This window comes from Lontra canadensis, unplaced genomic scaffold, assembly GCF_010015895.1.
Source record: "Lontra canadensis isolate GAN:19392208 unplaced genomic scaffold, GSC_riverotter_1.0 scaffold232, whole genome shotgun sequence".
Classification (NCBI taxonomy): Eukaryota; Metazoa; Chordata; class Mammalia; order Carnivora; family Mustelidae; genus Lontra; species Lontra canadensis.
Genome location: NW_022631226.1, coordinates 73500 through 99367, shown reverse-complemented (window position 1 = coordinate 99367; position 25868 = coordinate 73500). Strand labels below are relative to the sequence as shown.

Here is a 25868-nt window from a genome sequence, read left to right as displayed (position 1 = left end):
AGACTAAGAGTCAGCAGCAGAAGCAGGGCTGCTGGCACCAACCTGCAGCCTCAACAGTATGGGTCCCCAGGTCCCATCTTTTCTGCCACTGAAAGTGGAATTCCATAATGCAATGTCAAGGGGCTGCCGTGGAGAAGGAGCAAAGCTTCTCTGCAATGAAGGCACTTCCCTATCAGTCAGCTCAAAAACAAACCCGGCTTAACCTGAGCTTGATTACAGTACTTGCCTCCTTTGCACTGACAGGGGTTGTGATCCCTCTGCCGCTAATAGTCTGGTTGCCTCCGGGTTGTTTCCTCTTCTGTACAGGAAGGAAACTGAACTGCTTGATACCTTTCTTCTTAAGATACGATAAATTTCCTACACCCAAGAGGCAGAAAGCTGTTCCCAGATATCTGGCCAACCAGACCACAGTGCCAGTGGGTTTTGTTCCAGGTAGGCACTAAATTAATCTCCACTTCCTTGGTTGGAGCTGGCTGCATATTTTTCTCGCTTTCCTGAGGTCATCTCACTACTTCCCCCAAACTTGACTGTACTCCCATACACTATGGTTTGCCTGTTTCTCATTGCTGGGGTCTGTCTTTGGTTCAGAGACAGTATTACAGTCCCTATGAGTCTGCAGTATCCCCCAAGAGAACTAATAAGAGGAGATAAAACAATACATTACTTGGGTTTTAAACACCTCCTATATAGAGATTTGAAATAAAGTAGCTAGACATGTTTAATAAGCCAACAGTGTGACAGTATCATAAAGGACCAAAAATCATGACGTGTAAAGAATGGTTAAAGTAACTGAAGATATTTAATCTAGAGAAGAAAAGACTTGGGAAACACATGATAGCTATTTTTAAATATACGTAAAAGGGCAATCACAGGGGAAAATGACTAGATTTCCTAATACCCATGGTGAAATTATATAGAAGTATACTCTTTGACTTGATATAAAGGAAGGTTTTTTAAAACATGACTGCCTAGGAGTGTTCAAGTAGGGTCAGATGACCAGTGATTGGGAATATCTCATAAGCAGGAGCAAGTAAGATCTGAGCCACTGTTCTACTGGCAGGGTGTTTGTGGTGTTCCTCAGTTAAAGAAGTACTATAAGCAGCTTCGGTCCAATAAATTACTGTCACCCCTCCTGGGCCTGTGTGTTGGTTACTCTCAAGAGGAAGTTGAGAAGGCAGCAATACTGGATCCTAGAATACAGTCACACAGGAGCCTTCATGCGGATACCCTTTGCAGTTCTCCAAACACCCACTCGTGCGTGGTCTCAAAAACACCCAGTACCTTTACTTAGCTTTACCCACTTCACAACATGCTCAATATGAGCAATTTGACTTCCAAGCCTAGGTCAGGCCTGAGTATTACTCATGAGCCATAGTTTTAGGCTGAGGAGCCTTGAGAATTTGTGGAGGGATAGCCCCCCTGCCCGCAGGGGGCTGTGATGACAGAAGTCTGTGGAAGGAGAGGTATCTAAGGAGTCCTGGCAAGGCAGGTCTAAAGGTCCAGGTCTGGCAGCATCACTATCCATGAAGCCCCCAGTTCCTATGGCTCTGTGCATGGGGGGCGGGGGGCATTTGTTCCTGGCAGACTTCATTCCAAAGGCCCTGTGTGGACCATGACTAGGGACCGGGCAGAAGGCGATGGCTGGTTGGAGGGAAGCCAGGCCCTTTAATCGGGGAGGACGGCTGGAACATAGCACTGAAGTGGGCTCGACTTTCAAGTTGCATACGGTGGCCCAGTGGTGAGGTGAGTCCACGGACAAAATGGATCCGAACCAGCCCGGACTGTCCCCCAGATACCAGCCATCCATAGGAGTCCAGGTTTGGGCTGAAGCGGACCTGGGAAGAGAAGAGAAAACAAGAGAGATGTTCGCAACTGGTGCTTTAGGGTGAGTCCTAGCTGTAAAGGGAGCGGGGCGGGGGGTGGAGGGATGGGGTGACAATCTGAAAGGACAGGACCATGATGGAGTGAGAGAGGTAAGAAGGAGTTGGTCTATCACACTCTGGAAGATGAGGTTGCCAGAGCTGTCTTCCTTCCTTCCCTCTGCACCTTTTCATCCCCCATGTCCTTGATCGTTAGGTCCAGAGTTGGGAGGAAATGAGTGTGAAGATGGGTGAATATAAGAGACAAGGTTTTTACCTTGTGAATTGCCTCCAGCTGCAGCCTGTCCAGGCAGAGCTGCGAATGCCCCTCTCCTTCCTGCATGCGCAGCATTGGCTCCCTGTGGAGCAGATCGTGGAAGGAACCCTGGGGAAGAGAAAGCCAGCAGCTTCTTAGTCTTGCACCTTTGCACTGTGGCTCCTTACAATGCCCTCCTGTACCAGGGCTAAAGTTTTCTACTTTTAAAAAAAAAATGCCACACCCATTCTCCTGGCCTCAATTTACCAAATCTGTATCTTGAAAGAGCAAGTAGTGATGGTTGACAGTTTCAGCGTAAGTTCGAGCTTTGGGTGGGTTGGGGGCCTCAGATGAAGCAGAAGAATGGTCTCGACCTTCACGGCTGTCCTGATATGGCATCAGATCTGCTTTATATATAGGCTAGAAAGGAGACCATGAGATTAGGTCCTAGAATACTGGAGACAGAATAAAAGAGACAATTGATGGGGCGCCTGGGTGGCTCAGTCGGTTAAGCGTCCGACTCTTGATCTCAGCTCAGGTCTTGATCTCAGGGTCGTGAGTTCAAGCCCTGCGTTGGGCTCCACGCTGGGCGTGGAGCCTACTTAAAAAAAAGAGAGAGAGAGAGAAAATTGGTTTTGGGAAGGAAAGACTTAAAGATGGAAGAAAGCAGTATGTTTAAACACATGCACAGATGCACTGGGGTTGGGAAGATTTTGTACAACTTTGTACTAAGACTTCCCGGGACAGTAACAGGTCTGGGAGACCTCATCCATATTTGTATCTTACTACTTTACAGTTCTAATTTAGGAGGTCATGTGGATTAGGACCCAACAGATGGTGCTACCATTAAATAGTCATATACGTACGAATCTTCGCTCTACAGGTCGCTTGACATTTATTGGGTTCAGGGCCATATCAGGCAATATGGCCGCAATGAGCTCCCCGGATATATCTCCTGCGGCTATTGTCCCAAGCCAGTCGGATCCTGAAAGACTCTAGTAAGAGACAGATTTCTTTCATTCATTCATGCACTCGTATTGTTTCAGTTCTGTGAACTGGAAACAACAGCACAGTCTGAAGCAGAAGACACACCCACAGAAGCAAAAATGAGTTTATCAGGTGAGGGGCTGGGGTAACTGGGTGAAGAACATTAAGGAGGGCACATAATGTAATGAGCACTGGGTGTTCTATAAGACTGATGAGTCACTGACCTCTACCTCTGAAACTAATAATACACTATATGCTAATTAACTGAACTTAAACTTCTTAAAAAAGTTTATCATAACTTTTATCTCTCATGATACAGTTACCATACATCTGTCTTCTTCTATCCAAAACTACTGCCTCTTCCTGATCTCCAGTAGCTGAGTAAAGGAATCGTTTTCCTGTGAAAATGAAGAGAAGGGCTCACCCAGACAGTGCCTTTTCGAGGAGCAGTGAAATAGGCCTTGAAACCAAGGTAACCAGCATCAATATAATGAATCCCACAGAGTCCATAACTGTAAGAGGAAGACAAAATAAAACTTTCCTTTTTCCAAGATTGCATTCATTTCCCTTCCCTAATTCCTTCTAGAATTTAGATTACCTCAGTGAAACAACTCTCAACCCTCCTCTCCCCACAACAATCTGGCACACTTTGCACCCAACCCTTAGGGCCTGTCCCTAGAGCTCCTCCTATCTGCATCCTGCCGTACGAGGCATAGCAGTTGTCCTGAGCCACAGTGACACCATTGTAGGGGAGCAGCCAGGCCAGCTCTGTACTCAAGAAGCGCTTGATAGAGTTTATGGGTTCATAAGGTCGTCGAAGGTCCCAGAATTTGATTTTGCGGTCACTCCCCGCAGAGACAAGGAAATGACTGTGGAAAGAGGGGAGAAGAGAGAGAAGATAAAATCGGAGCAAGTCTGGGAGCACCAGCCTTCCCAGGCTTCACCTCCCGCCCCACAGCTCTCCTGTCCTGTACCTGTTAGCTTTGCACCACTGAAGGGTACGCACAGCCTGGTCATGGGCTAGGAAACACTGGAAGGGGTAGAGCTTCAAGGAGCCATCAGAGAGCCGTATCCGCTGCAGGGGTGAGTTAGTGGGAAGGTTCCAGAAAACCACCATGCCTGAGATAGGGAAAGAAGGTGTAGGTATTAAAGGCAAGTTCTGTCTTCTTTTGCTCTAATGTCTTTGTCTGGGCTCCTAGGACCTCTGCCTTTTACCCTCAGATGTGACCCCCTTATGAAAGGATATAGGGATCGTGATTAGCCAGCCAACATTCCCTCTGTGATATTTTAGCTCTGACTCTCATCAACAAAAAATAGCTCAGTCTAGGGCTTGTGGTTGAAAGACAGACTAAGTACACCCAAGAGCCTCTATTCTCTACTAAATACAAATGGGTTTTTTAAAAAAGCATAAACCCTCTAGGACAAAGGTTGACGAGCTACAGCCCTTGGGCCAAATACAGCGTGCAGCCGGATTTGGTAAATCAAGTCTGACTGGGAAAAGTCACACCCATTCGTTTACCTAATGTATGGCTGCCTTCATTTCTCAATGGCAGAGTTGAGTAGTTCCAACCATGGTCAAACAGCCCACAAGCCATAAAATATTCACTATCTGGACCTTTAGAGAAACGTCTGCCAACTCTGCTCTAAGACAAAGAGAACAGGCAAGGAGCCAAAAGCAACAAGATGTAGAGAAACAGGGCTGCCTCGGTGGCTCGGTGGGTTAAAGCCTCTGCCTTCGGCTCAGGTCATGGTCCCGGGGTCCTGGGATCGAGCCCCACATCGGGCTCTCTGTGCGGTGGGGAGCCTGCTTCCCACCGCCTCTCTGCCTGCCTCTCTGCCTGTCTCTCTGCCTGCTTGTGATCTCGGTCTGTCAAATAAACAAAATAAAAAAATAAAAGATAAAAAAAGATGTACAGAAGCAGAAAACAAATGAACAAACAGAAATTAACTCTGCCGACCCCAAACAAGCTGCCCCCTGACAAAGGCTGGCAGAAGAGGAGGGAGTCAACGGCGTAACTCCAATAAAAGACAAATTAAAGAACAGTAAGAATTTTTTTAAAGATTTTATTTATTTATTTGAGAGAGAGAGAGAGAGAGCGAGAGCATGAGTTGGGGGGAGAGGGAGAAGCAGACTCCTTGCTGAGCAGGGAGCCCTACATGGGGCTCGATCCCAGGACCCTGAGATCATGACCTAGGCCAAAGGCAAATGCTTAACCAACTGAGCCACCCAGGCGCCCCAAGAGTAAGAATTTAATAAACAATAGCTGGGGAAACTATTTGTAGCTAAAAACTCAGGAATGCAGCACCCATGAACCTTTCTTGGAAAAGCTTATTGGCGACGAACTCCAGCTGATCCGGATCAGTCATGGAGCAACAAGGGCAGACCGGGAGGGGCGGACTGGTGGACGTGCATGATCATTTTAAGGCAGAACTGTAACTCAGGGAATTAAGACAACAAAACAACATCAAGAATGATGTACCCTGATGACGTAAGAATCACCACACCAAAAGAAGCACACGTAAAAGACAGAGAGGGACCATTAGAAGCATGAGAGTGCTCATTTCCTAACCTCCTGAGGCGAGACTACTGATGAGGTCTAACCGTGAAATTGTCACCTGTGGAGTCCAACTACCAGAATGCTCTTTATCTATGATCCTTTCTCTCCCCGTTTAAGCCTTAAGAGTATCTTTAAGGAACTAACGTATCTGTGGTGAAGGAACATTTATGGAGAGTGTACCCCATCTCTCAGTTTCAACTCAGTCTTTTTCTTTAAAAAAATTAAAGTGTAATTAAATTTCATGTATTTTCATTTAAAATAGCTTATGTAGGGGCGCCTGGCTGGCTCAGTCGGTGAGGCATACGACTCTTAACTGCAGGGTTGAGAGTTGAAGCCCCACGTTGGCTGTGATTATGTAAAAATAAAATCTTTAATATAGCTTATATAGTATGATCCCATCACTACAGAATTCTCTCTCATGCCATCTGATTTTTTATCTTACACATGCATAGAGAACTCCATGAAATGATGTTCATTTTTTTTTTTTTTTTAAGATTTTATTTAAGAGAGAGCGCAAGTGAGCGAGAGCATGAGCTGGGAGTGGGGGGCAGAGGGAGAGGAAGAAGCAGACTCCCCACTGAGCGGGGAGCCCGACGCGGGGCTTGATCCCAGGACCTCCAGATCATGACTGAGCCAAAGGCAGACGCTTAATTGACTGAGCCACCCACGTGCCCCTGTTCATTTGTTCTTTTTTTTTTTTTAAAGACTTTATTTATTTGATAGAGACAGCGAGAGAGGGAACACAAGCAGGGGGAGTGGGAGAGGGAGAAGCAGGCTTCCTGCTGAGCAGGGAGCCTGATGCGGGGCTCGATCCCAAGACCCTGGGATCATGACCTGAGCTGAAGGCAGACGCCCAACGACTGAGCCACCCAGGCGCCCCTGTTCATTTTTCTTAATTATGTTTTTCCGGGTAGAAAAATTCTAGTGATTTTTTTCTTTCTTCTTTGTATTTTTTTACATTGCTTAAACATAATGTCCAGCATTGAACCAAAAAGGAAACCGCCACCAAAAAACAAGCATATATAAAGTTTAAAGAGCAATAGCCCCTTATGCTCTGTTTTGTTTTTTTTTACCATTGTAGTAGCCAGCAGCCAGGTGGTGGTGGGGCCGGGTGGGCATCCAGGCCAGGCTAAGGCACTGACCGCACTCAGAGGGGTCCGAAGCTTGCATAGACCCCACCTGGAGGGTTGCCACACATTGTACCTACAAGGACAGAAGAGCCGGAACCAGACTTAGGGATACTTACCACTTGCAACAAAGTCTCAAATCAGTGTTTAATCCCGACGGGGGTAGAGGCAGAAGGAGACTCACTGTGGAACCAGAAAGGGAGGCTCAAGAAGATGGAGCCTTGGCTAAGGTAGCAGGTTCCTCACTCACCTTATAGATGGCGGGCTTCATTGCATCTGCGAGGGAAGAAGAGCGGTAACTGATGCTCTGGGAACAGAGGACTGACGTCCTTACCTGCCTTGCTCTGAGATCAGCACCCCTGATCTGAGAATGACCTTCCCTGACCGCCACCTCTGCAGCACACTGATCCATCTACCTCTACCTGCCCCCATCTTCCTTCCCCCCTCTGTTGTGCGTGTGTATGTCCTTCCCCCATCAGAATAGCTAATTGCTCCACTCTGCTCTGTCCCCACCCTCTCTCACCTCTTCCAGAACTTTGCTCATTTGGTTATCTTTCCTTCCTCCCATTCTGAATGATTCACTTTCTCTCTCCCTACTGGGTCATTCTCATATTCAGATGTAAACATGCACTATAGTCTTCCAATTGAATGAAACAAACACACAAACCAAACCCCTCCTTTACCCCTGATTCACCTCAAGCACGGCCCTCAACTATGAGTTCTTCACGGCCAATCTACTTGCAAGAATTGTCCACGCACTGTCTTCACTTCCTCACCGCCTATTCCTTCCTCAGCCCGTTCCCCCACCAGACCACCAAATATGGGATTTCTCAGGGCTCAAGCCTGGTGCCCTCTTCGCTAAATACTCAGTACAGTTGAAAGGCAAATTTGACAAAGAGGAGGTGCCTTTTGCTAACCCCTTCCTCTTCCAACTCATCTTCAGCTCTACATTCTCTCCCTCTGTTCCCAACAAAGAGACTGGTGCTCATGTGTGCGAGGCAGTGAGGACAGGAGAGGTCAAGCACAGGATTTGGGGAAGGGGAAGAGTGTGGCAGGGGAGATCAGCCTTAGCAGCTCTTTACACAGCCAATCAGCTGTGGCAGCAAGAGGGGAGCCTGAGAGCACAGAGTAGGGAAACGGGGGGAAAAGGGGAATGGGCTGGAAGAGCCCAGTGATTAGAAGGCAGGAGACAGTACCCCTTGCAGGTTGCTAGAGAGAGCAAGGCTGAGGACAAGATGTGTGAAGTCAGAGTGGGTGGGGTGCTAAGTGAGGCTGTGTCCAGAGGTTAGGCCGGGAGGACCTTTAAGAGAGACCAGACAGGGCCTGCTCCAGCACCACGACCCCCTGCCTGCTGTGCTACTCACCTGGGGGCTGCTGAGCCAGCAGGGCTTCTGGATGGGGCAGACTGAACAGCAGCACCTTCCCATCGGAGCAGGCAAGAGCCAAGAGGCCCAACCTGGGCAGGAGAGGAGCCTAGAGGGGGAGACCAGATCTGTGCTAAGGCTTGCCGCCATCAGGGCCTCTTAGAAAACTTTTGAGGTTTTGGTCCCTGCAAATAACATGGATTTTCTGGGAAAACTCCATCCTCCACTGTCAACTCTGGGAACTCATAGGGCCTCTCTGTTCTGCCTGTGAGTCCTAGGGTACCCTGCAACCAACAGGGACGTACCTTCCGAGGGGTGCCTGGAAGTTCCCATGCTCCACTGGGGCAGAACTTGAGGTCCCAGATGCAGCCATGGTCACAAGCAATCCCATAGACAAAGTGAGCCCTGTTGCCAGGACTGAGGAGAGAAAGCAATGACAGAGAATGGGCAGGGAGAAGGGGCCTAGGGCCACCAGAGCCTGTGTTCCACCCCATCTCAACTCAATCCAGGCCCCCAGGCTCCCATGCCTAGCCCCAATCCAGGCCTCCCGACTCCTCCCCAGCTCTCCTGGTCAGGTTCTCTCCTCCTCAACCACCCTCCCATGGCAGCGTCCCAGCCCCACCTCACCAGCTTTCTTGCTGCAAGGTCCCAAGGCCCCAGACTTGGAGCAGCCCAGGACCTGAATGAAGCTGGCTCAGGGGGTGTGTCTCATTCATGTCAGGGCTGGAGAAAAGGGCCACATACTGCGAAGCTGCTGCCCCCTCTGGCACTGGACACCAGTCCAGAGCCCAGAGGGGTCCCCCTGTGAAGAAGGACACATCCCAGCGCTCTGGGTGTGCTGTGATCGAGCTAAATCTAGAGAAAAGTCAAAGATGGGATGAAGAAAGGAATTAAAAGGTAACAAGGACTTCTGTAGGTGAGTGGGTAAATTAACATCCAAACAATGGAATATTATCTGGCACTAAAAAGCAAGCTATCAGACCATGGAAAGGCATGGAGGAACCTTAAATGCATATCACTAAGTGAAAACAGCCCACCTGAAGAGGCTATACACCGCATGATCCCAACTAGGGGGCATTCTGGAAAAGGCAAAACTATAGATACATCAAAAGATCCATGACAGGGATGCCTGGGTGGCTCAGTTGGTTAAGCAGCTGCCTTCGGCTCAGGTCATGATCCCAGCGTCCTGGGATCAAGTCCCACATCGGGCTCCTTGCTCATCAGGGAGCCGGCTTCTCCCTCTGCCTCTGCCTGCCATTCTGTCTGCCTGTGCTCGCTCTCTCTCCCTCTCTCTCTCTGACAAATAAATAAATAAAATATTTTAAAAAAAAAAAAAAAAAAAAAGATCCATGACAGCGACAGGTCAGAGGGGAGGGCAGGAGGAGGGGTTAGAGCAAAGAGGATTTTTAGGTCAGTGAAACTACTCTGTATGACACCATAATGACGGGGACAGGTCATTACACATCTGTCCAAACCCACAGAAAGTACAACACCGAAAGCAACCCCTAATGTAACCCACGGACTCCAAGTGGTGACGGGTCAGTGCAGGCTCATCAGCTGTAACACATGTGCCCTCTAGTGGGGGAGGCTGGTAAGGAAGGGGGGCGGCTGTGCATGAAGAAGGGGGATGGGGGACAGGGGACATGGGAGATCTCTGCACCACCCTCTCAGTTTTGCTGTGAATCTAAAACTGCTCCGAAAAAATTAAGTCTTTAAAAAAAAGAAAAGGTAATGAGGACAGAATGGGAGCTCCAGCTGGCGCAGATATGAACTGGCTTGGGCAAGGGCCAGAGTCTCAAGAAAGGTCTACAGGTGAGAACAGTGCTTGGCCACCATCTGTACCTTCCTCCTTTCCTTCCAAAGCCTGTCCAGCTCTAGTTCCCCTTCAAAGATAACAGGCTGTGCGTTCTGGTTTACCACAGCGTTCTCCCCACGGCCGGTCTGTCTGGGTCTCTGCGTAGATGTGACCTGTAAACTGGCCCTCCATCCCCCTCGCTCCCCTCAGTCTGGCCAGCAGTGACGAGCACTGCAGATCAGGGCGGGCTGACCAGATCCAGCCAGATCCAACTCCTCCCTTGGAACCCCCTGGAATAGCATCAGGGGAAAACAGGGCCAATCTGTCATCCCTCTCCATACACCTTTTTCCTGCTTCTATCCCCTAGAGTCACAGACAGACACGCAATCTTCACCTGTTTATTCGGTAGAGTGTGCCGTCCTCCGGAAGTCCTTCACGCTGGACAGAGAACAGTGGAGACTTCTCCTCCTGGGGCAGGTAGGGAGCCGCCTCACTGGGGGCGGGGAGGGAACAGCGTGAGTTTGGAAGTTTCACCCACCCCAGGATTCCCTGCCACCCTCCTGTCTCCAGGGGTGTCACCCCCTCCCAGCTTCAGAATGTCTCTTTAACTTACAGCTCAGATAACAAGTGCCACTTCCAGGCCAGCGGAATCCATTCTGCAAACTCCCAGTATGAATGCTTCTGTTCTCGGCTGGAGGAACAGAAGCAGCATCAATGGAGGAGGAGAGAAATCCTAGAGCAGCGCTGTCCAGTAAACCTTTCTACAATGATGGAAGTGATCCATCATCTGTGCTGACAGAGACACCAGCCACTAGTTGCAAGTAGCTACTGGGCACTTGAAAGGTGGCTAGTGCAACTGAGAACCTGGACCTTTATTTTAATTATGTGTAGATCACATTTAAATAGCCGTACACAGCTAGTGGCTACTATGTTGGACAGCACTGCTCTGGAGCTCTTTGCCTTTGGAGCAGTGCCTTTTAGTTACGAATGTCTTCAGTGTCCTGCCCTGTGAGTGCCTTCCCTCTTTCCCTTGGCCCCACTTCTAGATGCCTCCCACCACCCTCTCATCCCCAGCCCCCATCAAGTCTCACAGGTCCTTGGTGAGATGGAGGCACTTCCAAACAGGGGCCATGATGTGATTTGGTAAGCCATTGGGAGCCATTCCCCGGCAGTGTGGCTTCTGCTTCTGAGGAGCAAATGGGAAAAAAGGAGAATTTTATAGATTAAAGAAAGTCCCCAGAAGGCAGCTTTTCCCGTTTTACTTTTCTTGGCACTGTTTCCTCTCTAGCCTGACTTATCAGTAACTTAAAAGACTGATGTCTCTGCCATTACAGTGACTTCTCCACCTTCTGCTCCCGCTCCTCCATCAAAACTGCAAAGCCTGTTACGTATTTTCTGTTCACCCTCCTCGGCTTCTCCATGGCATGTGGTTCAGAGGACTTCCATTTGCTTCCTGAAACCCCTGCCCCATGGGATAGCGTCTCCTTAGTCTTCCTGCCTCTCTGATATTCCCCCACAGGCACTCCCCTCCTCCAACAGGTTTGTGTGATGAAGGTATTTCCCAGAGTCTGTCTTCTCAACTCTCTATACGTATACTCTGGGGACTCTCATTCCATGCCCACGGCTTTGACTACCATCATTAGGCCTGACATCTTAGTAAATGTAAACTTTACCCAGTTCAGCTTTTCTACATTCTAGACTTTTACAGTGTGGTGCCAACCCATGTTATAGAGCCTAAGGCAAAAGGAAAATCAGTAAATACAGTTCCTGTCTTTATTTAAAACTTTGGTATTTTGTTCATCATAAATTTGTTGCATTACTTTTTAAAAGATTTTATTTATATAAATATACTATAAAAATAAAGTGCATGAGGGGCACCTAGGTTGCTCAGTGGGTTAAGCCTCTGCCTTCGGTTCAGGTCATGATCCCGGGATCCTGGGATCGAGCCCCACATCGGGCTTTCTGCTCGGCAGGGAGCCTGCTTCCCCCCACCCCGCCTGTCTCTCTGCCTACTTGTGATCTCTGTCTGTTAAATAAATAAACGAAATCTTAAAAAAATAAAAAAACATAAAGTGCATGAGACAAAGAACACAAGCAGAGGGAGGGGAAAGGGAAACGGAGAAGCAGATTCCCCACTGAGCAGTAAGTCCAACAAGGGCTCGATCCTAAGACCCAGGATCATGACCCAAGCCCAAGGCAGATGCTTAACTGACTGAGCTACCCAGGGGCCCTGAATTACTTTTATATGTTAAAATGATTTAACAAATTATTTTGTAAAAATTTGCTGCATCAAAATATTTATCTTGATTTCTGAGGGTTTGGGCGCTCCCTTAAATGTTGTACTTGAAATAAGGAAGGCACTGGTCTCATGCACATGACTGGCAACCAGACATCTCCAGTAGGACGGCTCATGGCACACATGCACCTCCAACTCAGTGTGTCAGAAAATGAGCCCATCACTTCCCCTGCTCACCCTCACTCTTCCCCCGCTCCCACCATTCCTCTGTCCCAAAGTCCGGCACTTAAGAGCACCATCTAGACTAGAAACTCCTACTCCTTCCTTTTCAGAAACTGCTAAGTGCTGCTAATACTCTTGCATGTCTCTTGCACCTATCCCCCACCTTCGCTTGCTCTGCAGCCTGATCCAAGCGCTATCACCACGTGGCTAACCAAAGAGGTCTTCTGATGTCCGCTGCAGGCTGACCTACCGTCCTACCTGATCACGTTATTTTTCTACTTAAAAACTTCTGATGCTCAGAGTTTCTGTGATGATGAAAACGTTTTGGAAATGGGTAACAGTGATGGCTGCACAACGCCAGGAATGGGCTAATGCGACTCAGTTGTACTTTTTTTGGGGTGGGGGGAGCAGTGGGAAAGGGGAGAGAATCTCAAGCAGGCTCCGCGCCTAGCACAGAGCCTGACGCGGGGCTCCATCTCACGACCCTGAGATCTTGACCTGAGCCCAAATCAGGAGTTGGATGCTTAATGGACTGAGCCACCCAGATGCCCCAAAAATAATTTACATGTTTAAGTGGCAAATTTTATGTTATGTATATTTTACCACAATTCAACAAACATACAAACACCCGTGTTGGCTCCTACAAGACTTTGTCCTTCTATCCTCTCAAGTTCGATCTCCCCACTGCCTCCCCCCTGCCCCCAGCCTTCTGTTGGTCCCGCAGGGCACTGCTATACCTTTGGAAACTTGCTAAGAGCTCTCAACAGCTCTGCCTGCTCTGATGCCCTGTCCCGGGAGTTCCCGGGAAAACCAATCTCTCCTATTTGCCTTTTAAGACCTAGCCCAGCCCTGTTCACTGCTCTGTGAAGCCCCAGCAATTCACTGCCTCCTTGACACACCAGAAGCCTCTGGTTCCCTCCCGGTGAAGCCCTCCTCCCACGGTGGACTCCGCCAGGCAAGAGGAGGCTGTCTTAGTCACATGTGTCCCCTAGTGCTGTGCAGGGGCCCGTATCTGAAGGGGTGACCTCACGCGCTTGCCCCCCAGCCCCTGCCTGCTCAACTGTTTCCTCCTTTACTTATTGTGGCCATCAGTTACTAGGCCAAAGCTTTCCACTGGGGCACCCTGCAGACCTTCCTAACAGTCCCCCTGTCTCCCCATTCACTTCTTGTTCATTCAGCTTACCCCTGACGTGGATCCTCGCGGGGTGCTTTGAGGCACCACAGGCTCGGGTTCAGAGGAGCTCTCGCTTGGGGCCTCGCTTTCCTCTCCATCTTCAGCCTCAACCTGGAGAACAAAGTCTTCGTCCCGTGCAGTGTCATCCTCTTGTTCTCCACCTTGACAGGCTGCCTGCTGCCGGTTTTTCTTCGGTTTGGCAGGGCTGCTCACCTTGGGGCTCTCAGGACAGGACACTGGAGCAGGCAGGGCCGTTGAGAGCTCTTCGGCCAATTCCTGAAGGTACAGAAGTGCCCTGCAGGACAGGGAGGGGTCAGAGCCATACTCACACTTAATTGAGAGCCCACTTTTCCAGACACTTAGCCGATTATCTCAGTGGACCTGCCCAGTGACCCTGGGAAGCAGCTATTCGTTTCCCCTCCCCCCCTTTGATAAAGAACCAGAAATCTAGGGAAGTTAAGGGACTTGGCCAAGAGAGGATTCAGATCACGTATGTGGAATCTGAATCCAGGTCTGGCAAGTCCAAGGCACTTGCACTCTACCGCAGTCAAGAGATCAGTGAGAGACCAGAGAAGAATGGAAGGGCACAGAGACTGATAGACACTGGGTGGGGAAAATTACAATGAAGGCCTGGAGGAAACTGGAAAACGTGACAGGATACAAGGCAGGGAAAGCCATCTCCTAGACAAACTCAGCAACAGATAAAAAATTGTTGTGGTAAGAGCTAGAAGATGGCTCAAGTCCCCAGAACCCAGATGCTACCCGCACTTACCTGACAACTCGTCACAGCCTCTCAGCTCTCCAACACCTGCCCCCACCAACCCTTCACCCCGACCGCCCTCCACCCAAGCTGTGCCCCACAATCCTTACACTTGGGCAGCCCTTCGGCGGGGTCGTTCCCCAGGAGGGGTCTCAAAGTCCTCAGGGGGCCTCTTTGGAGGTGGAGACTCTGGCTGATCTAGGTCTTTGGACAACTTCAGCAGTAGCAGCTCTGCCTTGGACCTTCGACCTCGTTTCTTAGGCATGGGGGTGGATAGAGGGTTGGATTGATCTAAGAGACCAGGAACCAGAGGGGCTGATGGAGGATTAGGCTGTTGGGGCCTTTTGGGGCCTTTCCGTGTGCTACCACCTCTCTTCCGGCCAGGCTTTGAGGCCCTAGGCTTTGAGACCTTTGACATCTCTGAAGGAAGATCTGTAGAGAAGAATATGGGTCTGTGAGATGGGACCAGAGCTCAAACCTCTTTGGAATAGATTACACCATACCCAGGTTGGTAGGATCCTGTGAGCTCACCCTGCTCTCTTTCATCTTAAGCTAAGCACGGGGAGATAAAAAGAGGAAAGGACAAGGTACATACCTTGCTGTTCAAGTCTGGAGAGGCTTTCTTGCTCTGCAGGGAGCCTCCTCTCACCAAGAGAGTCCTCAAATCCAGGCAAAGGCGCAGGCAAAGACATCTCTCTGGAAGCCTCAGCACTAGTTGGTTCGGAAGAGGCCTTGACATCAAGCTGATTTAGCACCTCTTGTCCAGGAGAGTCTACCACAGTCATGCTCCCCACGGGGCCGGCCTCCCCCAGGGCAACACAGCCGACCCCGCAGGTATCCATCAGCACCCCCTACAATGGCTGCCCCTGCAGAGACATACACATGAGTAGAAGGCAAAAGCTATTTGCACTGGCTCAGATTTTTCCTCCTTTCCTGTCTTTTCTCCTCCCACCCCACCCACTGTCCACCCCGCAGCCAGAAACCTAAGCTCCCTGATCACTCATTCATTTAACAATTACTAAGCATCTTCTATCCGTTCTAGGAATTGGTCAATATGACAATAAGCAAGACAGACAAGGTCCCTGCCCTCATGGAACTTACACACTAACGGAGCTAGCACTGAACAGACAGTAAGAAAGCTACCATTTGGGGCGCCTGGGTGGCTCAGGTCATGATCTCAGGGTCCTGGGATTGAGCCCCGCATCAGGCTCCCTGCTCGGCAGGGAGCCTGCTTCCCCCTGTCTCTCTCTGTCTGCCTCTCTGCCTAACTTGTGATCTTTGTCTGTCAAATAAATAAATAAAATCTTAAAAAAAAAAAAAAAAGAAAGCTACCATTTATTTATTAAATGCTTACTATGTGCCAAGCACTGTATTTTTCAGCCAGTTTATTTATTTATTTTTAAAAGATTTAATTTATTGGGGCGCCTGGGTGGCTCAGTGGGTTAAAGCCTCTGCCTTCGGCTCAGGTTGTGATCCCAGGGTCCTGGGATCGAGCCCCACATCGGGCTCTCTGCTCAGCGGGGAGCCTGCTTCCTCCTCTCTCTCTGCCTGCCTCTCTGCCTACTTGTGATCTCTGTCAAATAAATAAATAAAATCTTTAAAAAAAAAAAGATTTAATTTATTTATTTGACAGAGGGAGAGACAGCGAGAGAGGGAACACAAGCAGGGGGAGTGGGAGAGGGAGAAGCAGGCTTCCTGCTGAGCAGGGAGCCTGATGTGGGGCTCGATCCCAGGGCCCTGGGATCATGACCTGAGCCGAAGGCAGACACTTAACCAACTGAGACACCCAGGTGCCCCTTTTTTCACCCAGTTTAATTTAAAGCTCTGAAGTTTTTTCATAAGGATAATGCAGTGAATGAACAATTATTCAACTTCTTTCCCTAAAACCCAATGAAATGAATCACCTCCTTCCCCTTAAAAAATAAAAACAAAAGAGTGAAAAAAATCTTCCTAAACTCCCTAAACCTCCTAGGAACAGACTACAAAGAATAACTACCAAGGGGTGTCTGGCTGATGGACACCGGGGAGGGCATGTGTTGCAGTGAGCTCTGTGTGTTGTGTAAGACTGATGAATCACAGACCTGTACCCTTGAAACAAATAATACATTATATGGTAATAATAAATAAGTAAAAGAATAGCTGCTGATAAATACATAAAATTTAGACCAAATTGAAGGAGGATGCCTAGAGCTAACATCCACCTTTGTGAATACTAGTCAAGAAATAGATTTATATAACAATAAGTAAAAGTTCTTTAGCGCTCTGCCATTAATCTTTTACCTGAAGAGGGGAGGCAGATGGCTATGAGATAATTAAGGAATATCCTACCACATTAAGAGACCTTTCCCACACTGAAGAATGGATTAAAAAACTGTTAAAAAGAGACGGAGAGAGAGAGATGACTCACACATGCACTAGAGCAGGGGAGGGACAGGAGAGGGAGAGTCTCAAGCAGACCCCTGCTGAGCGCAGAGCCTGATCCCAGGACCCTGAGCTCATGACTTCAGCCAAAACCATGAGTCAGTCGCTTAACTGAGTCACCCAAGCGCCCCTCTTCATTTTTTTTCCCCCAAACCCAGAAAACCACTTGTGCAATCATGGCAAAAGTATACTGACAAGAGATAAACAAAACACTGCACCCCAGACCAAAAAGCTGAGCAACACAGAACTGTAAGGTTTTTGGCCAGAATAACCTGCCCATGACAAAGAAGGAGAAATAGCTCAAATCACAGAAGGGAAACCCCCATGGGTCTGTATATGCCTTAAAGGATGTTTAATAGAGGGGTGTCTGGGTGGCTCAGTCATTAAACGTCTGCCTTTGGCTCAGGTCATGATCCCAGGGTCCTGGGATTGAGCGCCGCATCAGGCTCCCTGCTCAGCAGGAAGCCTGTTTCTCCTTCTCCCACTCCCCCTGCTTGTCTTCCCTCTCTTGCTGTGTCTCTTCCTGTCAAATAAATAAACAAAATCTTAAAAAAAAAAAAAAAAAAAAAGGATGTTTAATAGAACCAAAAGCAGTATACTACATTGCTTCTAAAATGCCTAGCAGGCCACTGGAACCATAAGGAGTTGTTTTAAAGGCTACAGAGTAAGAAACTGAAAACAAAAGAAACACAAAGAAAAGAAAAAATGTACAAGATGACTTAAGATATGACTATAACAATAACCAAAGATCAATTCATCCATTAAAAAAAAAGAATAAAGATTTGGATTTGGATTAATTTAAAAGCCAAACTATATGCTTTGAAAGAGATATCTAAAACAAAGGAACTCAAAGAGCTGGAAGCCAAAAGATATAAAAATATAAGGCAAATGTAGGCACAAAGAAAACAGGAGTTTTGTTGGTAATAGCAAAGTTGAATTCAGGGGGAAAAGTATTAAAAGGGACAAAAAGGGAATACTTTATAATAATAAATAAAACTTCAACTTGTATAAAAGATAAGTGTCATGAACTGTTAGACATCAAATGACATATCATCAAAACAAAGCAAAATCTTCAGGAAATACAAGAACTACTTCTTTTAACCCCTGACAGATCAAATAGATAAGAAGACATGAATGAAATGGTTATCTGACCTCTCTACTGGTCAAGGTTCAGCTGCATGGAACAGAATCCTCTCTAGCCAGTTCAGCTGCAAGGGATTTATTGGAGGGTATTACATGGTTCACATCAGTGGTTCCTAAAGTGTGGTCTGCGCAGCATCAGCACCGCTGTCCCAGACCTCCTGAATCAGAAACTCTGGGATAGGGGCACCTGGGTGGCTCAGTGGGTTAAGCCGCTGCCTTCGGCTCAGGTCATGATCTCAGGGTCCTGGGATCGAGCCCCGCATCAGGCTCTCTGCTCGGCAGGAGCCTACTTTCCTTCCTCTCTCTCTGCCTGCCTCTCTGCCTATTTGTGATCTCTGTCTGTCAAATAAATAAATAAAATCTTTAAAAAAAAAAAAAAAAGAAAGAAACTCTGGGATGGGGCCAGAACTTTGTATCTTCACAAAGCCCTGCAGACTCTTTGGATGCACATGCAAGCTTGAGAACCACCTGCACAGGGTCACTGGGAGGGCTGGGGGAGGGGGGCGTTGTACAGTTTAGGAACAAGTGCTTGTCAAAATGGGAAGTCACCTGGCAGCTGCCATTTCAAGAACCACAGGACCTCACCAATGCCACGATGAGGAGGCGGCACCTGTGAATCAAGAAGCCCCTGCCACAGCTGATGGCTCCATGAACTACCTCTGCACTGATCAGAAAGTGACCCGACTCCACAGGGAAAACCTTTTTCTGGCTCCCAAGTCCAGAATCATACCCTTGCCACAATCTGAACCAGAAAAATATATGGCCTCCTGGCCTGCCTCTCCCCTGTCTAAACTCGGATCCAAATTTGAGTTCTTCAAGAACATACTAGCGAGTGATTAGCAAGACCTAAATCATATTCAAAATATTGGATAGAAAAAAATTCCAGGAATTGAAATTTCTAGCTTTCCAGGCTCTCCAGTAGAGGCTTCTCCTTCTGTCACATCCCACTGACCCCAAAGTAGAAAAGTGGGATCAGTGTCTTGTCAGTTCCTCTCCGATACCACTGGTAGACTAGCTGTCCTCGCTATCCTCTAAAAACTGTTCCTTTGAAGCTCCTAACATTTAGCTAAACCACTGCTACTCACTCGCTGTAATATACTGGACCTTGTTGTCTCAAAAAACCTTTTAACCTCCTAAATCACAAAGCCATCCCACTATCTGATCGCAACCTTCCGTTATTACAGCTAGACTGCTCAACTGCTATCACTGTATCTATTCTTCAACCGTATCAAGCCGCCGTCATTGATCTCTCCAATTTCCCATGTTGGCCACATCCTATCCAGCTTAGATTCCTTTATTTTAATCAGACTTTTGCCGATAGTACAAACTTCCTTTCTCGTTTTTTTGTTCCACAGGACTGGCAAAATTTAAGCTCTGGATGAACCAATCATCCTTTTACTCTACGTGTGTATCTAAGCTGCCAGCGGGCTAGCAATCACACTTTCTCTCTTGTCAGCCCCCACATTACCTCTCCCCCAACATCTGATCCCCTGGTTCTCAGCAGATGATTTTACCTCTGATTTCCAAAACAAAACCCAAAGCCATTATGTGGGACATACTTCGATGTCTGATCAAGTAGTCCAACACGACCTGCATCTGAACGCCTCATCTACTTTCTAAGCCAAACTTCCACTTGTGTTCTGGCTCTATTCCCCCACTCCCTAAGGACAGTGGAATTGGTTAACCTTTTTTTTTTAAAAAAATGGTTGTTTCCCAACTGCATTTAAATGTCTCTAGTTCTCGGGCGCCTGGGTGGCTCAGTTGGTTGGGCAACTGCCTTCGGCTCAGGCCATGATCTGGAGTCCCAGGATCGAGTCCAGCATCCGGCTCCCAGCTCCACAGGGAGTCTGTGCTTCTCCCTCTGACCTTCTCCCCTCTCACACTCTCTCACTATCTCTCTCTCAAATAAATAAATGGAATTAAAATAAATAAATAAAAATAAATGTCTCTAATTCTCATGTTAACATACATACAACAATCCTTTAAGCCATATCCCCCCCCACCACCACACCCCACAGTCAAACTTTTAAAGAATTGTTGGCCCTTGGTGTTTTAATTACCCTGCTTCATTTTGACTAGGATATTGCCCTCCAACTCATCACTGAGGCTAAAGTCATCAATAACTGCTGGGTCAACTAATGCAATGGACACTTCTCAGTCTCGTTTAACCTGATCTCTCAGCAGCACAGACGCTACTGATGGTAACTTTCTTGGAACATTCTCTTGAGAGGCAGTTCTAGTGCAGCAAAGTTTCAGATTTTTACAAATTTTCCTCAATCTTTTACAGCTGTCTCACTCACACCTATTCAGCAGCCTCTTTCTTTCTTTGCAAATGTACCTCTTTTTTCTTTCCGAAGCATTTAACTTGGTTTGCTTTCTTTTTTAGAATTGTTTTTATAAAACTTTTAATTGACACAAAATACCTGTAAATACATGTAGGATGTAAAGAATAACAATGAAGTACCAATTTATCTGCCATGTTTCAACCACTTTTTTTTTTTTTTTTTTAGGATTTTATTTATTTATTTGACAGAGAGAGAGACGGGGAGAGAGGGAACACAAGCAGGGAGAGTGTGAGAGGGAGGAGTCAGCTTCCCGCTGAGCAGGGAACCTGATGTGGGGCTCCATCCCAAGATTCTGGGATCATGACCTGAGCCAAAGGCAGACACCCAACGACTGAGCCACACAGGTGCCCCTCAACTTAGTTTTAATAGCAGTAACTCTTTCATACTCAAATTTCTTTAAAATTCAAACATATATCACAATTATATAAATATGATAACAAATTAACTGACATTAAAAAATGTTGAGAACCATCACAATGATTCTTGGCAAGCATTCAATTCAGTCAGTGGGAATAGAATGACCAGGCCTATAGGAGAAGCACCTATATATAGGCTTCAAGGATACAGTGTGCCATGGGCATCGGTCCCTACACTCTACAGAGGAATGTCAGTTAACACAGAACTAATTAAACAGGTTATCACTTAAGAGAATTTCTAGGTATGCCTAAAAGATTTTCCACATCAGTACACACACACACATCATTCTTCTGGGGAACACTATCCAGTGTTTCACAGAATTATAGTTGTACTCATTTTACCACACCCTTGCCAATCTTTAATTTTTGCCAATCTAATGCATGAAAGAATTCTTCCCTATTGTATTTATTTGCATTGTCCTCATAATGATTGAAGTTAGCAACTTCTTTTTATCTGTTGGATATACAGATATCCAACGAGATATATATATATATATATACATACACACACACACACATATATATGTGTGTATATATGTATACATATCCATATATACATACACATATATACACGCGTATATATACATATATGTATATGCTCCCCCTGCTTGTGCTTGCTCGCTCTCTCTAATGAATAAATCTTAAAAAAAAATAAAAAAGCTACATTTAAGATTCGAACTAGAGAAAGTATTGGAAGAAAAGAAGATAGGATATGTTTATATTGGCAGGGTAGGAAATGGCCTTTTTAAGACAATAATATGGATACACACACACACACACAACATGCACATTATTTTAAAGATTTGAGAGAGAGCGCATGCACACGCAAGCACGAGGGAGAGAGGGAGAGAGAATCTCAAGCAGACTTCTCACCCAGTAAGGAGCCCCACACGGGGTTTAATCTCACGACATTCAGATCAAGAACCGAGCTGAAAACAAAAGTCAGTCACTTAACTGACTGTGCCACCCCCAGGCACCTAGAATATATCACAAACAAATAAAATCTTTTAAAAAATTATTAAAAAAAAAGATTTTATTTCTTTGTGTGAGAGAGAGCATGCGCGTAGGTGTAAGCAGGAGGAGCAGCAGGCAGAGAAGCAGGCTCCCAGCTGTGCAAGGAACCCAATGTGGGACTAGATCCCAGGACCCTGGGATCATGACCTAAGCCAAAGGCAGATGCTTAACTGCCTGAGCCACCCAGGGACCCACTTTTTTTTTTTTTTTTATTTATTTCTTTGTCAGAGAGAGAGAGAGAGAGAGGACATCTGTATTTTTTTACGAATTGCCTATACATAGAATTTGCCCATACCTCTACAGGATGAATCAATCTTTTATTGATCTGTGGAGTTGTTATTTATGTTGCAAATACTTTGTTTCTGCTTTCTAGAGAAGATTTATTATTTTGGGGGGGAGGGGCAGAGAAAGAGGGAGAGAGAGAATCGCAAGCTGACTCTTCACGGAGCTTGGAGTCATAGCTGGGGCTCCATCCATACCCTGAGACCATTACCTGAGCTGAAATCGAGAGTCAGGCGCTGAACTGACTGAGCCACCCAGCGCCCCACTTTGTTTCTTCTTTAAAAAAAAAAAAATTGTTTATAATGTTTCTTGCTAAACTTAAGTTATATTTTTCTGAGTTAAATTTCTCAGTCTTCTCCTTTATAAATTGTTTTGCGTCTTAAAAAGGCCATTTCCTACCCTGCCAATATAAACATATCCTATTTTATTTTCTTCTAATACTTTCTCTAGTTTGAATCTTAAATGTAGCTTTTTTTTTTTTAAAGATTTATTCATTAGAGAGAGCGAGCAAGCACAAGCAGGGGGAGCAGCAAGCAGAGGGAGAAACAGGCTCCCCACTGAGCAGGGAGCCCAACATGGGACTCAATCCCAGGATTCTGGGATTATGACCTGCGCCAAAGGCAGATGCTAAACTGACTGAGCGACCCAGGTGCCTTAAATGTAGCTCTTCAGTCCATGTGGAATTCTCTTATGATAAGAAACATGGGTATTTACTTATTTCATATCTATTTCAATTGAAAGTTTCATAAGAATTTTGCCTGATTCACTACTGAATCCAGAACCTGGTACTTGGTAAGCGCAATAATTAAACTTTGTTGATTTAATGACTAACTCCTCAAGCTGCAAAAAATTCCTCTAAGGATTCACTCCTGTAGAAGACAGCAGCAGGGTATGGTGGTTAATTTCCATTTATGATTTCACAACACAAATTCTAAACACAAGTAAAGGAAGGGATGTTTAATTGGTGCTACAGTTTATAGAAGTTTACATTTGCACCTCAACTTGTTTGGAATACTGCCTCAAGGGTGCCAGGATTTCCCCAGTCAAGGAAAATAACCAGTTAACACGGTTCCTGAAGTATGGAATTACTTTAAACACATTTGCCTAATACACTGTTTCCCAAAGTGTTCCGATGGCGCAGCTGGTGGTATGCAAGACGATTTTAGAGATACAAAAATGTACGATTTTAACTGTGTTTATTTTAACTTGTATGAAAAACTAGCCCGTGGGGGCGCCTGGGTAGCCCAGCCTGTAAGCCTCCCATTCTTGATTTCTGTTCAGGTCGTGATCTCTGGGTCGTGAGACCGAGCTCTGGAATCCGGCTCCCCGCTGGGCTCGCAGCCAGCTAAAGATTCCCTTCCCCGGCGCCCCTCCCCCCGACGCCCCTCCGCGCGCGCGCTCGCTCTAAAAAAAAACACAAAAAACTCCACAGTCCTTGAAACCCACGGTTTCATATGTCTTGCTCAGATTGAGACTAAAGCACTTAAACTTGAAAAACAGTTTAAAGAAAACTATTAAGAAAATAATAGTATATTAGATAAGACGGGATGGCAAAAAGTAACCAAGGAAGAGGAATGGCTGAAGTTTGTTTAATATGCCGCTAGATCGAAGAGGCTTCGCCAAACACACTACACCTCTCTAACAAAGTGAGTTACCACGGGTGGGGCCGAAGTCGCCTCCTCCGCCTTCCCCAGCGGACAGCCTACTTGCCGCGGGATAAAAGCACCAGAAGGGAAACATAACTGGCCCTTGGCTGCGCCAATGGGGTTGGAGCGCGCCGGGCACAACCCCGGGGCTAGAAGAGCCTCATGGAGGAAGAGGCTGGGACACAGCACCGTGAGACTAATCCGCTACCACTCTAGGAGTGATCGCCTGCCCCTTCTTCAGTCATGGGTGTGGGGACAGCCTCCACCACTAGCCTGCGCTGAGAGCGAGCCCTGAGTTTCCTGAGGCTCAGAACTACTATAGCTTCGCTGAGTCCGACGGATGCAATGTAAGCAGCGCCGCGGCCGGGACACAGGATGCCGTGCTACCGCACCGCGTCGGGGAAGAAGGCAAGAGCCGTGATCAGCAGGGCTGAGGGATGTCCGGTTGCAATACAGAAAAGGAGGTGGGGTGTGTTTGAGTTTCTGTAGCAGCGCCGGGGCTGGAGGTCGCGATGCTATGCAGAGAAGGAACAGCGGAGTCGGGAGTTGGTTCCCAATATCTTAGTGCTATGGGAAAAGGAGGAGGAGGAGTAATCGTGGGGCCCCCGCACACCCCGTTGCGGTACACTTACCCTCACCAAAGTCCTTCCGGAAGTCCAAGTTCGAAGATGGCGCCGCCTGTCTGGTCGCGGTTTTATGACGAAATCTGGTAGCTACTCTTTATTGACCCCTCCCCCCACCCCCGGCCTCCAATGCACAAGGTAAACACGTGAGCTTGGTGGGGAGTTTATGCCCGAAGACGTTTTCTCAGACTATGTATTCCATAATGCAGTGCGGCGACAATCCCGCGCCCTTTCGGAGCGTGCGAGGCTCCCGGGCTTAAGCCGCGCGGGGGACGCTGCGTGGCCTTCTGGGAATTGCAGTGTCAAGAAAGGAAGATTGACGCCTGCGCGATGAGGGTCGTCGCGCCCCGCGGGTTCCCACGGGCCCTGTACGCGAGCCTCGAGCGTACTGCGCGCCCAGGCCTCGCCGCCGCTCCCGAGCGCTGAAGGCTGCCTAACTGTCAAGACTACCTGCCGTGTGGCAGGCAGGGCCAGGCTGGAGCGACAGTAACTACCCCGGCGCCGTCCGAACTGAGGGCACAGACTGAGAGAGGAAGCCTTGGCAGGCTGCTGGAGAATCCTCTGCCCCGGGCAGCCGCTCGCAGGAAGACAAGGAAGACAAGGATGGGAGCTACAAAAACACAAAGAGTGCTAGGGAAAGGACACGGAAGGGAAACCAGTAGAAAAAACCTTGGCGTGGGGACACTACCCTGTAATGAGCCTCAGGCTTGGCCCTTGGCCTTGGTTGGGCATAGGCCCTTCCTCATTCCCTCCTTGGGAGATGGGATGCGGGTGAACAGTAACAAATTTCTGCCCTTTCCGAGAGATTTAAAGCCATATAAACTTTACAGGTCTCAGCATACTAACTAGTAGAGTTCAGGATGTGTAAATAGGGACAAGAAGGGGTGGAGTCAACCAGTCTTTTGTTCCCAAAGAATTTCACCTATTAAATTCCCTTGGTCACACAAAACATTTGAGAAAAACGTGGGAGGAACTAGCTAAGACTTAATAGCGGGAGTAAAGGGACTCCCACCCCAACTCTTAGCAGCCTAAAGGCAAAAGCAAGGCTGTGCTGTGACTTAGGACCAATTTTGTGAGAACTCAAAATTCAGTGCAGATAAGGCTGCAGTTCCCCTAATAGTACTATCTTAAATGCTTGTCGGATGGACAGCTCTCAGCTTCAAACACTTCTGTAATGAGGAAATGTCTCTTCTGCTGCCTCAGATTAGGCTATCTTCGACTTAACTGCAAAATCTTTTATAGTAATTATATTCATTTTTCGGATAAGATATCACATGGCTCAAAATTGAAACACAGGATATAAAGTGAAGACTCCCTTCCACCTGTCTCCACATCCGCACAATCAGTTCCTTATTACAGATCCAAGATATTTTATATATTTATACATATAAGCAAATTTTTTATATTTACCCTTTTAATTTAAACCGATACACACACTGTCCTGCATCTGGCTTCTTTTAACTGAGTGTACCTTGGAGATTGTTCCATTTCTGTACATAAAAACCTTCCTCCCATTCTTTTTTATGACTGCTTAATAATGATATAAATGTAATATATAGTTGACCGCGGGGTTAGAAGCGCCTACCCCTAGGCAGTGGGAAATCTGCATGCTAACTTTTTCTCCCCCCAAACTTAACTAC

General features: G+C 47.2%; 1 protein-coding gene across 1 annotated transcript; it reads right to left on the bottom strand.

Moving 5' to 3' along the window:
- Nucleotides 1-775: 775 nt before the first annotated feature.
- GTF3C2 (general transcription factor IIIC subunit 2) lies at nucleotides 776-24488 on the bottom strand. Its single transcript, XM_032849571.1, has 19 exons — nucleotides 24238-24488; nucleotides 14934-15204; nucleotides 14449-14770; nucleotides 13588-13873; nucleotides 11038-11132; nucleotides 10560-10637; nucleotides 10341-10439; nucleotides 8779-9006; nucleotides 8457-8568; nucleotides 8152-8260; nucleotides 7038-7063; nucleotides 6734-6863; nucleotides 4077-4221; nucleotides 3810-3971; nucleotides 3527-3614; nucleotides 2982-3110; nucleotides 2383-2535; nucleotides 2137-2244; nucleotides 776-1835 (listed from the first exon to the last, which is right to left on the bottom strand). The coding sequence occupies exons 2-19, from the start codon at nucleotides 15178-15180 to the stop codon at nucleotides 1617-1619; spliced, it is 2736 nt and encodes a 911-aa protein (XP_032705462.1). The 5' UTR covers nucleotides 15181-15204; nucleotides 24238-24488; the 3' UTR covers nucleotides 776-1616.
- Between the last annotated feature and the right edge of the window lie 1380 nt (nucleotides 24489-25868).

Bases quoted from the DNA above. Each gene is read 5' to 3' on its own strand.
- GTF3C2 (XM_032849571.1), bottom strand. From the start codon at position 15,180: ATGGATACCTGCGGGGTCGGCTGTGTTGCCCTGGGGGAGGCCGGCCCC. The intron at 8,261-8,456 runs GTACGTCCCTGT...CTCCCCCTCTAG, and splicing joins TTCCAGGCACCCCTCGGAAG to GCTCCTCTCCTGCCCAGGTT. The intron at 2,245-2,382 runs GTAAATTGAGGC...TCTCTTCCCCAG, and splicing joins TCTTTCAAGATACAGATTTG to GGTTCCTTCCACGATCTGCT.